The sequence below is a fragment of the Phascolarctos cinereus genome, unplaced genomic scaffold (assembly GCF_003287225.1).
Source record: "Phascolarctos cinereus isolate Bilbo 61053 unplaced genomic scaffold, phaCin_HiC Scaffold_2;HRSCAF=192, whole genome shotgun sequence".
NCBI classification, from domain to species: domain Eukaryota; kingdom Metazoa; phylum Chordata; class Mammalia; order Diprotodontia; family Phascolarctidae; genus Phascolarctos; species Phascolarctos cinereus.
Window position 1 is genome coordinate 294,790,650 of NW_027555625.1, and position 12,436 is coordinate 294,803,085.

General features: G+C 37.6%; 1 protein-coding gene across 1 annotated transcript; it reads right to left on the minus strand.

Annotated features, from left to right (window-relative positions):
• Nucleotides 1–8,806: 8,806 nt before the first annotated feature.
• LOC110207330 (olfactory receptor 2D2-like) lies at nucleotides 8,807–9,748 on the minus strand. The gene has a single exon (XM_020984932.2). It carries the CDS (start codon nucleotides 9,740–9,742, stop codon nucleotides 8,807–8,809), a length of 936 nt encoding a protein of 311 aa, XP_020840591.1. The 5' UTR covers nucleotides 9,743–9,748.
• Between the last annotated feature and the right edge of the window lie 2,688 nt (nucleotides 9,749–12,436).

A 12,436-nucleotide genomic window follows, 5' to 3' on the forward strand; every position in this document is an offset into this window, starting at 1 on the left:
AAGCAGCTGAACCCACAAAAAGACAGAGTGAAACAAATTTCCAGCCCAAGACAACCTGGATGATTGATCAGAAAGGTGTATCGTGCCGGGCTGGGAGATCAGCGTGGGTGCACAGGCCGCAGCAAACCTGGAGCAAGCCTCAGAGGACTGAATCCCTGGCAGCTGTGGAGGTTTCCAGACTCCTCAATCCACAAATGCCAAAGACAACTTAGAAGGTCAGTGGGAAAAGTCTGTTTCTGTCGGTGGTCAGAGAGGAAGGCAGGGTTTCAGCTCCATTCCTCAAGAGTGTGGCCCTGGGTGGGGCAGCTGCTTCCCAACCTTCAGGCCCACAGACTAAGGGGGAATCCAGTGGCTGATCAGAGAGGGACTGCAGGGATCTCTTTGCTGTGCTGAGGCAGGAATCCCTTGCCTTGCCCGTGTGTGGATCTGGGTCACAGTTCTGGGCAGTGGTGCTGGGGTGAGGAGGAACACTGGCATGATGGAGCTTGTAGGGGCTGTGGAGAGGAACCCCTCCTCACAGTTACGGGACAGAAAGGAATACTTGTGCTCACAGGCCAGGAAAGGAGTAAACACCTCACCCCTTATCATACCACCTTGGTAGAGCTGAAAATTTAGAGGTCCCCAAAAGTATCTCTGAAAACAGCTGCACAAACCCCTGAAGCTTTGGACAGTACACTCTCCACATTGGAAGCAGACTGTTACCTTAACAAAGAGTTTAAAACTCAAGTAATTGGCTGGGATCATGAGCAAGTTGCACAAAAAGAGTCAGACTATATTATCTTACTTTGGTGAAAAGAAGATCAAAATATACAACCAGAAGAAGACAACAAAATCAAAGCTCCTACATCCAAAGCCTCCAAAAAATATATGAATCAGTCCCAAGACTTGGAAGAGCTCAAAAGGGATTTTGAGAAGCAAGTAAGAGAAGTAGAGGAAAAACTGGGGAGAGAAATGAAAGTGATGCAAGAAAATCATGAAAAACAAAAGGGGACCCAAAAAAAATACTGAAGAAAATAACACCTTAAAAAATAGCCTAACCCAAATGGCAAAAGAGGTCCAAAAAGCCAATGAGGAGAAGAATGCCCTAAAAAGAAAAATTGGCCAAATGGAAAAGGAAGTCCAAAAGATTACTGAAGAAAATACTTCCTTAAAAATTAGAATAGAGCAATTGGAAGATAGTGACTTTATGAGAAATCAAGACACTGTAAAACAAATCCAAAAGAATGAAAAATTAGAAAACAATGTGAAATATCTCATTGGAAAAACAACTGACCTGGAAAATAGATCCAGGAGAGAGAATTTAAAAATTATTGGACTATCTGAAAGCCATGATCAAAAAAAGAGCCTAGACATCATCTTTCAAGAAATTATCAAGGAAAACTGCCCTGATATAGTAGAACCAGAGGGCAAAATAGAAATTGAAAGAATCCACAGATCTCCTCCTGAAAGAGATCCCCAAAGGAAAACTCCTAGGAATATTGTAGCCAAATTCCAGAGTTCCCAGGTCAAGGAGAAAATATTACAAGCCAGAAGGAAACAATTCAAGTACTGTGGAAACACAATCAGGATAACACAAGATTTAGCAGCTTCTACATTAAAGGACCACAGGGCATGGAATATAATATTCCGAGGGCAAAGGAGATAGGATTACAACCAAGAATCACCTACCCAGCAAAACTGAGTATAATCCTTCAGGGGAAAAAATGGTCATTCAGTGAAATAGAGGACTTTCAAGCATTCTGATGAAAAGACCAGAGCTGAATAGAAAATTTGACTTTCAAATACAAGACTCAAGTGGAACATGAAGAGGTAAACAGGAAAGAGAAATCATAAGAGACTTATTAAGATTGAACTGTTTACATTCCTGCATGGAAAGATGATATTTATAACTCATGAGAACTTTGTCAGTATTAGGGTAGTTGAAGGAAAAAAATTGAATGTATGTATAGATAGATAGATAGAGGGCCCAGGGTGAGTTGAAGATTAAGGAGTCATATCTGGAGAATAAAATTAAGGGATGAGAGAGGATGATACTCGGAGAAGAAAGGGAGAGGTAGAATGGGGTAAATTATCTCACAAAAAAAACAAAAAGAAAAGTCTCTCACAGTGGAGGGGAAACAGGGAAGGTGAGAGGGAATGAGGGAATCTTATTCTCATAGGATTTGGCTTAAGGAGGAATAACATACACATTCAATTGGGTATGGAAATCTGTCTTACCCTACAGGAAAATAGGGGAGAAGAAGGGACAAGAGAGCAGGGGATGATAGAGAGGAGGGCAGATTGGGAAAGGGGGTAATCAGAAGTAAATACTTCTGAGGAGGGACAGGGTCAAAAGAAAGAATAGAATAGATGGGAGGGCAGGATAGGATTAAGGGAAATAGAGTTAGTTTTTTACAACATGACTACTATGGAAGTGTTTTGCATAACTGCACATGTACAACCTATATTGAGTTGCTTGCCTTTTCAATGAGGGTGGTTGGGGAGGGAGGAAGGGAGAAAATTTGGAACTTAAAGTTTTAAAAACACATGTTTTAAAAAATATATATTTTCACATGCAACTGGGAAATAAGAAATGCAGGAAATGGGGGTACAGAGGTCTGTCCTGCTCTACAGAAAAGTGGAGGAGGAAGGGGATAGGAGAAGGGAGGGAGGAGAGATGGAGGAGAGGGCAGACCAGGGGAGGGGGTATTCAGAGTGCGTGCCATCTTGGGGTGGGGTTGGGGGGAGGGGTGATAAATTTGGAACTCAGAAACTTGTGGAAGTGAAAAAAAAATAAAAAATAAATTTTAAAAAACTGTTTTTTCCTCATTCTTTCTTTACACCTAACACTCATCTCTCCCCTCCAACTTTTGCACAAACTATCTCCCGTGCCAAAAATATACTTCTTGCTCTGTTGTACTAGATGCCTTCACATCTTAGCTCAAATACCACCTCTTACATGAAACCTTCTTTAAACTCATACAGGGGCTAGGCCGCCTTCCCAAAAACCCACAATCACACTGTAATTTTGGTTCAGCTTTTGTGTATGCTTATATGGATATATGTTATTTCTCTAGATAGAAGATAGTATATATGTTTCTTGAAGACAGAGACTTTATTAGATTTGCCTGCCTCTATATGGAATTCATTTGTTCCCCATTCCATAACCGGAGGAAATGCACATTGAATAATGCACAGATATTGAAATGAACATAGAGTTTGAAGAGTCACAGCTAATCTCTAGGAAGTAAGTTTTGGTCACCTAGGAGGACTGCTTTAAAAGGTCATACTGACACCTAAACACATTTACCTTAGAGAAATTCACTATTTAGTATAAACCTTATGCCCGAATTCAATCTAGGCTAATTTTTGAGGACTTAGTGCTGGTGATGGGAGAAATAGGTCCAGAAGGAAAATCTTCTGGATGGAAGTATTTCCAAAGTAAAACACTGGGCAATCAGATATGGTGGACAAAGGATATTGAAACAGAAGGACAAAGACAGAGACATTCTGAGTCCAAATCTACTCAAAAAATCCCAGCTCTAACTGTGCAACTTTTAGTAACCCCTTACTATTTTCCCCTTTTCTACATATAACCTCATTTTCTCACCTGGAAGACAAAAAACACTAGGAATGCATCTCACATCCAGGAAAGATACTGCAAACATGGAAAATAGAATAGATGCATGACAAGTAACTATTAGGTTAGGGAGAGGAAAACATCAGGTAACCTACTAAAGCAGAGAGTTCTCATCCAATCTTTTTTCCTTGCCAGGAGGAGTTGGAGGAGAAGGGGAAGAGTGATGAAGTGGATTAAATCCTCCCTTCCCACAAACAAGTCTACTTGGTGGTTCTAAGGAATTGCTTCAAAACAAAGACTGTTTCCATGAGGATAAATCTAGTAAAATGGTCTGGACTGTGGGGATGGTCTCTGGAGTATCTCACACACTCTAGAGGATTCCTAAATCATTCGGATAGATCTGGAAGTGACTGTGTTTTTGCCATGTAGTTCTCCCTCAGGTGGACACAAGAAGTATCCTTTAGTGGAAGTAATTAAAATACAAATCTTCTGCTCCAAACTTACAATCTACTCTTTTCTCCAAGTCCCCTATTCTCTTTGGTAATGTGGGTAATTGTATCAATGTATGACTGAGTACCCAGAAGTGTGGCCTATTCATTTCTTTGGCATCGTATAAGAAATGTGATTATTAGCTTATGAGGAGAACATGTGAGATCCTTACCCTTTATTTCTAAGTTTGTTTTCACTAAGAAATAAATGTCACTTTAGTGTTTAAAAAATCGTATTACCTGATTGAATGTTATGACTTGGGTGCCTGGCTATATTAAGATATTTTTAAATCATAAGTTAGAAATGAAATATCTCAGACTTGGGACCACACAGGTCAACTAGATCAAATCAAGATATACAGCTTGTCTACATGTGTTACAAGCTAGCCTGGTTGGTCTCTTTCAGCCTGGTCTGTTTTCCCTTCACCTAATATTTCATATTCTGCCTTCATGCTTTTGCACAGACTCTCCTCCATGCTTAAAATGATTCCTCATCACACTTTGGAATCATTAGTTCCCTTCCAGAGTCAATTAAACTGCTACTTCCATGAAGAGGTCGTCGTGATCATCCCTATTTGTTAGTAATCACCATATTAATATGCATTTCTGTGGTATCTTTTAAGTATTTATCTGTAAAATCTAAGAAGTCATATCCTCCTAGTATAATGTCAGCTCTTCAAGGACAGGCTGCTCACATTTGTTTCTCTCCCCAGTTCCTAGTACAGTGCTTTGCATATTCTAGTTACTTTATAAATGATTATTGATTAACTGACTGACTGACATCCAGGCTATGCTTAAAGACCTTCAGTGATGGGAAACTTATCGCCTCCTGTGGCAATGCAGTTCATTATTAAACAACTCTAATTATTATTAGGAAGTTTTTGTTATTATATTGAGCTGAAGTCTACTTCTATGTAACTTTTACCCATTGGTCCTAGTTCTGTATTTTGGCAGAGTGATCACTAGTGCAGAGTGAACAGGACTTACTTTACTTTGTCCCAGGACAGCAACACTGCTACATGCTTCTTCTAAGCACTTTACACCACAGTCCTCCACAGACCCACACTACTAGACAGTTCTCCCCAAGCTGCCTCCCATAGGGTCTTTCCTATTTCCTACCCCTTTCCCGGGATATAGCTTTTCCTCCAGAAGGAGATATTGGACTCTCTGATAGAGAAGTTCACAGAATCCCAAAATTTTAAAGTTTTAAAACACCTCAGCAGTCCAGCCAGTACCTGAAAGGAATTTCTACTATAACTTAACTTTCAAGTCTTCATTCATTCTCTGTTTGAAGACTAATTAATAGCTACTGTTTAATGCAAAAAGCTTATGGGGAGAGTAAGATTGGCTAAAAGGGAAAAGACAAGCAATTAAAAGATGATAATTGAGATTATGATTTAACTGTTTGCAGTTGAGATGGAAATACCTACAAGGAGGTCTTGTGTTTTTTTTTAAGTTGAAAATCTCAACCAATATGAAGTCTAGAGGTAATTGCAGTGTGACTTAAATCAAGGGTGCAATATTCTTATTTCTAGCCCAGCTGAGTGTCTATGATCTCTCTTCTAAGGGTAGTCAGATCTTCCTCTTGGAGGAGAAATTGAAGGGATTTGATGTCTACTTCTCCCTCCAGGTTGTTAGGCAGTATGAAATGTCTCTAAACAAAATGGAAGTGAGGGGACAATGGAGAAATATGGCAGAGGATGACAGATTTGATCCTTGTCAGGCTGCAACAGAGTATTCTGTTCCATAGACAATGTCTTTTATTAGCTAGTGCTCACCTGCAATGGCTTCTCCATACTTTTCAGCAAGCATTCACCAAGTTATCTAAGGCTACTATGTGGATAGGTGTGTGGTAGATGCCATGAGGGATATTTATTTTGGTATTCTGATGGAACTGTGATCTCATTGATGGGGGAAGGGAAGACTATCTATTATTGTGCATATTGCAACACATTCATACCTTCTCATCTTCTGCCATTTGACTATATTCTCCCCAAAATCTTCCATTAAGAAAGGGCTTGGTGGAGGAAGTGTCTGTAATGTACCAGGGGCTTCCTTTACATCTATCAACATTATGTGGACCCCAATGCAGTCATCAGTCTTTCCATTAGTTACCTCTTATTTTCACTACATCACTGACATTTCATTTTCTGACCACAAAACTCTACAATGACATACTTTATAATGTTGCTCCTCTGCATTTCTTTACTGGTACTATTTTTCAGCATATTCACATCTCCCATTTGCTTCTTCATTGACTTTTGGGAGACCTGAAATATCAAGTCTTCAAAGACTGTGTGTCATTCCAGGACTGACATGAAATATATTGATGTTTAAAAGATGAGCCTTTAAGGGGCAGCTAGGTGGCACAGTGGATAGTGCTCTGGACTTGGAATTAGGAAGACTTGAGTTCAAATCCAGCCTCAGACACTTGACACTTACTAGCTGTGTGACCCCAGGTAAATCACTTAATCCTGAGTGCCTCACCAAAAAGCCAAAAAAAAAAAAAGCCATCTATCAGGGAACTTTATATAATTTTGACATATATATAGGAGACACCTTTTTTAAAGAATGCCTTTAAGGTGACATTTTGTTCTAGTAAATCAGGTACTTTTATATAGTCAACAGGTACTAAACACAATGAGATGTATTTTTTGTAACTTTTAGTAAATTTTAGGAGTAGAAATTTGTATTCTACTATAGAATGTTATTTGATACGGCATATGTGTTCCTTTGCCATTTCTTCAACAAGCATAAGGTATTCTCATAATGATTTCATAGAGATGGGAAAATTAGAGTTTTAAGTCAGCAATTATTGATATGTATTCATATTTCCTATAATAATAAGGCATACTTCTCATGAATTGACATTCTTTTCTCTTATAGGTATCTTGAAAATTGTTCCCTTGATACCTTCCAAATTGTATCACCTCCAACTCAGACTCCTTCTGACTCTACTTGGTTTAGTCCAGCTGCTCTTACTATCATTTTTTAGTGTTATCTCCACTTCCTCTTGCGGCACATTAGGAACAGGGACAGGCATATGTCTCCATTTTACAAAATATGTTAAATATTCTGTCATTAATGGAGAAAGGAGTTGGGTATAACAGTTTTTATAGATTAGTTTGTGTTGGTTTTGTTGTCCTCCTAGTTTTATCCTTAGGTCCCTTAATTACAATTGAGATCATTTATACTAGTTGAGTCTTTTGCCAATCTGTAGCTATTATTACCCTTCCATCTGTCTCACTATTTTATAGAGCAATGCTGGTTATTATATTCCACATTTATTCATAGGATTTTACAATGCAGTGATATTCTAAAATGATGCTACCCTGGGTTTCTTCTTTGCAAGAAGGTCAAATGTTTTCTGGCTAAGGTTGTTTTAATTTTTTTTCCATCTCCTTGTCATAATTGATTTACAGCAATTAAAGTTCCTGAGGAAATTGTGATCATTTGTTTCAATGTCTGTACATTTATATATTTCCTATCATTTCATGTGACTTTGTTCAAATATATTAAATTGTTATTAGATTAAGTATATTCCATAGCTTCTCTCTTTATTCGCTTTAAATTGGGAAAATTATGCAGCAACAAAAATTATCAATAAACATTTCTTTTTTAAAGGACAATATACTTAGATCCTGAGATTCTGTAGTTAATAATGTCTCCTCAAGCAGGTGAAAGGTAGGAATGCTATTCAAAATAATACTAACAATATTATCTATATATTTCAAAATATTCATAGCAATATTTTTATAGTATAAAAAAACTTGAAAAAGTAAATTTCCATTGACAGAGTAATGGTTAAGCAAATTGTGGTTTGTAAATGTAGTTGAAGAATACTATGCCATAAGAAAGGACAAATATGAATTCAAAAAAATGAGAAAGACGTATGTGAACTAATATAGAATTAAATAAGCAGAGTAAGAAAAATAATATAGCTATTAATTACAATGATTAAAAACAAAAAATACTCAATGCTATTTAATTATAATGTCCAACCTTCGCCTTAGAGGAGCAGAAAAATGAATCTCCCTCTTTTGTCAAAGATATTCAAGACTACAGGTTTGGAATGCTCATAAAATATTATACATGGTTGTGTTATTGATCTAAAATGCTTTTTTTTTTCACTTTGTTTCAATGGATAGCCCAATGGGTAGGAGAGAATAGACAGATATGTAATAGATATAATAGACATGTTATCCAAAAGCAAAAAATGTCAATAAAGTAACAAAGTTTTATCCAGTCTATAATATAGTCTTACGTACAGTTTATGCAATGGCATTATTACCTTACACATTTTGAACATTTTATTTCTATTAAGAGCAATCTAGTATCAAGTTAGTTTTTGTTTATTTATTCTGTGAGTGAAGCTTCTGATTAGCCTCCCAAAGTCTGGATTCTCTCTTCTTATTTTTAAGAATGTTTACGTCATATTTGTCTCTGTTCCTTAAAGTCCAGTACAGGATATTCAATACCTGTGATAATGCCATACTAATTAGATGATTTCCCAAGTCCTCCAAATTGACATAATTCCATTGAGTCCTTCAGAGGAATTAAATGTGTCATCTCTACATGTCTCCCGTCAACTCAGACATATGACAAATATGTATGTAACCATGCTATGGAAGATTAAATAGTTATATAAACATGTGCCACTGCTCAGTAATACAGATCAAGAGAAGCCAGTTCTTCTAGGAGGCTGAAGAAAAAGATTGGATGAGAGAGATAATGTAAAATTCAATGATGAGTTAGAGAATCATGTTCTGCCAATTGGTCTCCTGTTGGCTACATTCTTGAATGCCCTCTTTACATCCTTGTTTCTCAGACTATATATGAGGGGGTTGAGCATAGGGTTTATCACTGTATAGAACACAGATACAATTTCCCCTAGTTCCTTGGCAGACTTAGGTGTCATATAGTTGATAATGGCTGATCCATAAAAAATGATGACCACAATGAGATGGGAGCCACAGGTGGAGAAGGCCTTGAGTCTCCCTGAGGCTGTCTTCATCTTGACCACAGACACTATGATACATACATATGAGATCATAATCAGGGACACAGGTGCAAGAAGAATCACCACACCCATTAAGAAAACAGCCATCTCTGAGCTGTGTGTGTCTGCAGATGCCACAACCAAAAGCACTGGGGGCTCACAAATAAAATGAGCAATTCTATTGTCTCCTTGGTAAGGGAGGCTTAGCGTAAATGTAGTGTCCACCAGGGATGCAACAAGGCCACTGAACCAGCACCCTAAGGCCAAGAGGCCACACACCCTCCATGTCATGATGAGGGGGTAGTGCATGGGGTCACAGATGGCCAGGTACCGATCATAAGACATCACCCCTAATAAGGAACACTGTGTAGATCCAAAGAATAGGATGAAAAGAAGTTGAACTGCGCAGCCTGTGAAAGAAATTAATTTCCTTCTAGATAACATGTGGATTAGGGTTTGGGGAACAGCAGTAGTCGAGAAGCCAAGATCAGTCAGAGATAAATTACACAGGAAAAAATACATGGGTGTATGGAGCTGTGAGTCAAGCAGAACCAAAGATGTGAGGAGCAGGTTTCCAAATATGGTGCCCAGATAGACTGCCAGGAACAATACAAAGAGCAACAGCTGAGTCTGAGGGTCATCAGAAAGTCCCAATAGGAAGAATTCTGTCACCCAGGTCTGATTGGTCTGATTCATGTTGTCTCTGCTCCTTTGTAATCCATCCAAGAGATATAGAATGTAGAGGTGTAACCTAAAGACTCATAGAACCTTAGTTTGGGAAGAATGTTAAATGTTATCTAGTGCAACCTTCAGCTATCGATAGCTGCCCTGATGTGTGGTCATTGAACATCTACATTAAAAATGGTGACTCATATCACAAAGAATATATTCTATTTCTGGACAAAACTCTTAGAAAATTAATTTTTAAACTGTTCTTATTCATATTACTTATGTAATTTCTATGCATTGACTGACATGTTATTTTTTCTAAAGCAGGAAAGACTAAATCTCAGTCACCTAACAACCCCCCTAATATTTAAAGAAAACTTTCAGCTCCCCCCAAAAAAATATATTCTTGTCAAGACTAAATATTTCCTGTTCCTCCAACCTTCTTAAAATGAGACTTCTGCTCATTCTGGTCACCCACCTCATATGTGCTTCATTTTGTCAATATTTTTTCAAAATATTGAGTCAAGGAATGATTACAATTCTCCATAAGTTGTCTGGCTATCACAGAGTTCAATATATCTTTGAGGTTCTTTGAGAATGAGTGAAACTACATCTTATTTAATACACTCTAAAATTATATTGGTTTTAATGACCTATAGTTGACTCATTCATCTTGAGTTTTTAACTAAACTCAATGACTAAAGACTTGAGGTCTTTCTCTGATGAACTATTACTAAAAGAAATCTCATCCATTTATACAGGTAATTAAAACAAACTAAAGTGTAGGGCTTCATATTTACTCTTGCTAATGTTCATCTTGTATCGTCTTATTGGCTCTTCCTGACAAGAGTATAGTGCCATATGGGAAAACATCAAAAATCAAAATATCATTACCTTACTAGTATCACTTAACTGAAAAACAAGAGAAAAACTAAAAGGAGTCAAATTGGCTTGAAGGGGATAGCAATGACTAGACAATTATTCCTATTTTCTTGGAAAATAATTGGACCTCTGGCTAGCAGGTTGTTTTAGTGAAAAAGTTAAATTGTATACAGCTCTTCAATGGGCCCAGAAGAAATCCACAGCACATTGTGAGGAATAGTGAGATGCTTTTAAGACAACTAGAAATGCTGGAAGACCTTTATAAGGAGAATCATCATGCATCAGAATTTGGCACCAAGTTTGGGCTTTCAGAATACTCAGCAAGATTCATATCTTGACTGGTATCCATGGTTCATCTCAATTTATTAGGAGCAGCATGAATTGTAAACTCTCATGAAAAATGGAAAGGGTGTCAAACAATGTGAAGACTTCTGTTTGGGTGCGGTGGCACCTCCTGTTTAAATTGCCTATATAATAGAAAGAATCCTATCTTGCATGGTAATGAGGGAGGTTTTGTAAAATTCCTAATAAAAAGAGATAATACAGCATAAAAGATGGAGAGCTGTGTTCAGCATCAGAAAGACCAGAGCTCAAATCCTGACTCTAATACATACCGACTTGTGACCCTGAGTAGATTTCACCTCAGCACCCCAGACAGTTCTCTAAGACTAAATTTTAGAGAAAGTGCCAGTCTGCCTTGATAGAGGAAGTTCTTTGCCAGCAGTTCCCTACACAGATTAAATTATAGGTTGAGTCCATAAAGAAAAGAAAAAGAATGGTCAAATGGACAAGGCACTATTCCTATTTCAAAATAGAGTTCCACTGGAATTTGGAAAGATAGTTTGATTAAATATGCTGCCCTTATATAAGGGTCTGTTCCCACTTAAAATTTTTAGCTTGCTGGCCAATTAATGTATGTGACCATAGTCTTTGTCATTCTGCTATGTCCTATGTTTGAAATCTTTTAACAATAGCTCTTATCTATCTGTCACCTTTTATCATATACAACATTCCTCATTTGTATGAGGTACCAGAGAGAGGTTTTTCATCTAATTTTCATCACATTTTTATTCACCCTAAGTTTCCCTCCTTTGTTTTAGACCTTGTCTTAGATTAAGACACATGTATTCTATACTTTTCCTAAGAAGCTAATGAAATGATGGATATGAAAATACTTATGAATTCCTAAGGAGCTACCCAAAGGTAAATGCAGGTATTGCCTAGAGTGAAGAACACCTGACTGACAAATACTTCGCACAAACAAATGTTTGGGTATTCTGTTTTTCCTCTTTCCCTCCAACTATTATGATAATTCTCCTGTCACTCATTCAAAATAGCCATCAAAATGGCTTGGGCCAAGAGCACAGCCTGATGGCCAGTTTCAAGAATCTCTTCCCAAGACTTCCTTTTGAACTCTATGCAAATTCCACAATTCCTTCTTTTCTTCTGAAATTCACTATCACATGTCAGTTAATTTTAAGGCAGGCAGCCTGGTTTACAAACATAGTGAGTATATGTTCTCAGGAAATGTTTTCCCCTTTCCTCTCTAATCAAACTCTTTTCCACTTATCCCATGAATCTTGCTCTTGCTCTCTCTCTTTCCTCTTTCTCCCCCTTTCTTTTCCTGTTCATTTCTCTCTTCTTCTGTATTTCCTTCCCTTTCTTCCTTTCTTCTTTCTTTCTCTCCTTCCTCCTTTCTACCATTCTCTGCACCAATCTCTTGTTCCTAATTCTGTCTCTGATGGAAAGCTAATCTCCAATAAGCTTGTGAAGAATGATGGTGTTTGCCTGTTAGCCAGGAAAAGGAAAGCCATGACATTTTGAAACAAAAGTGGACAG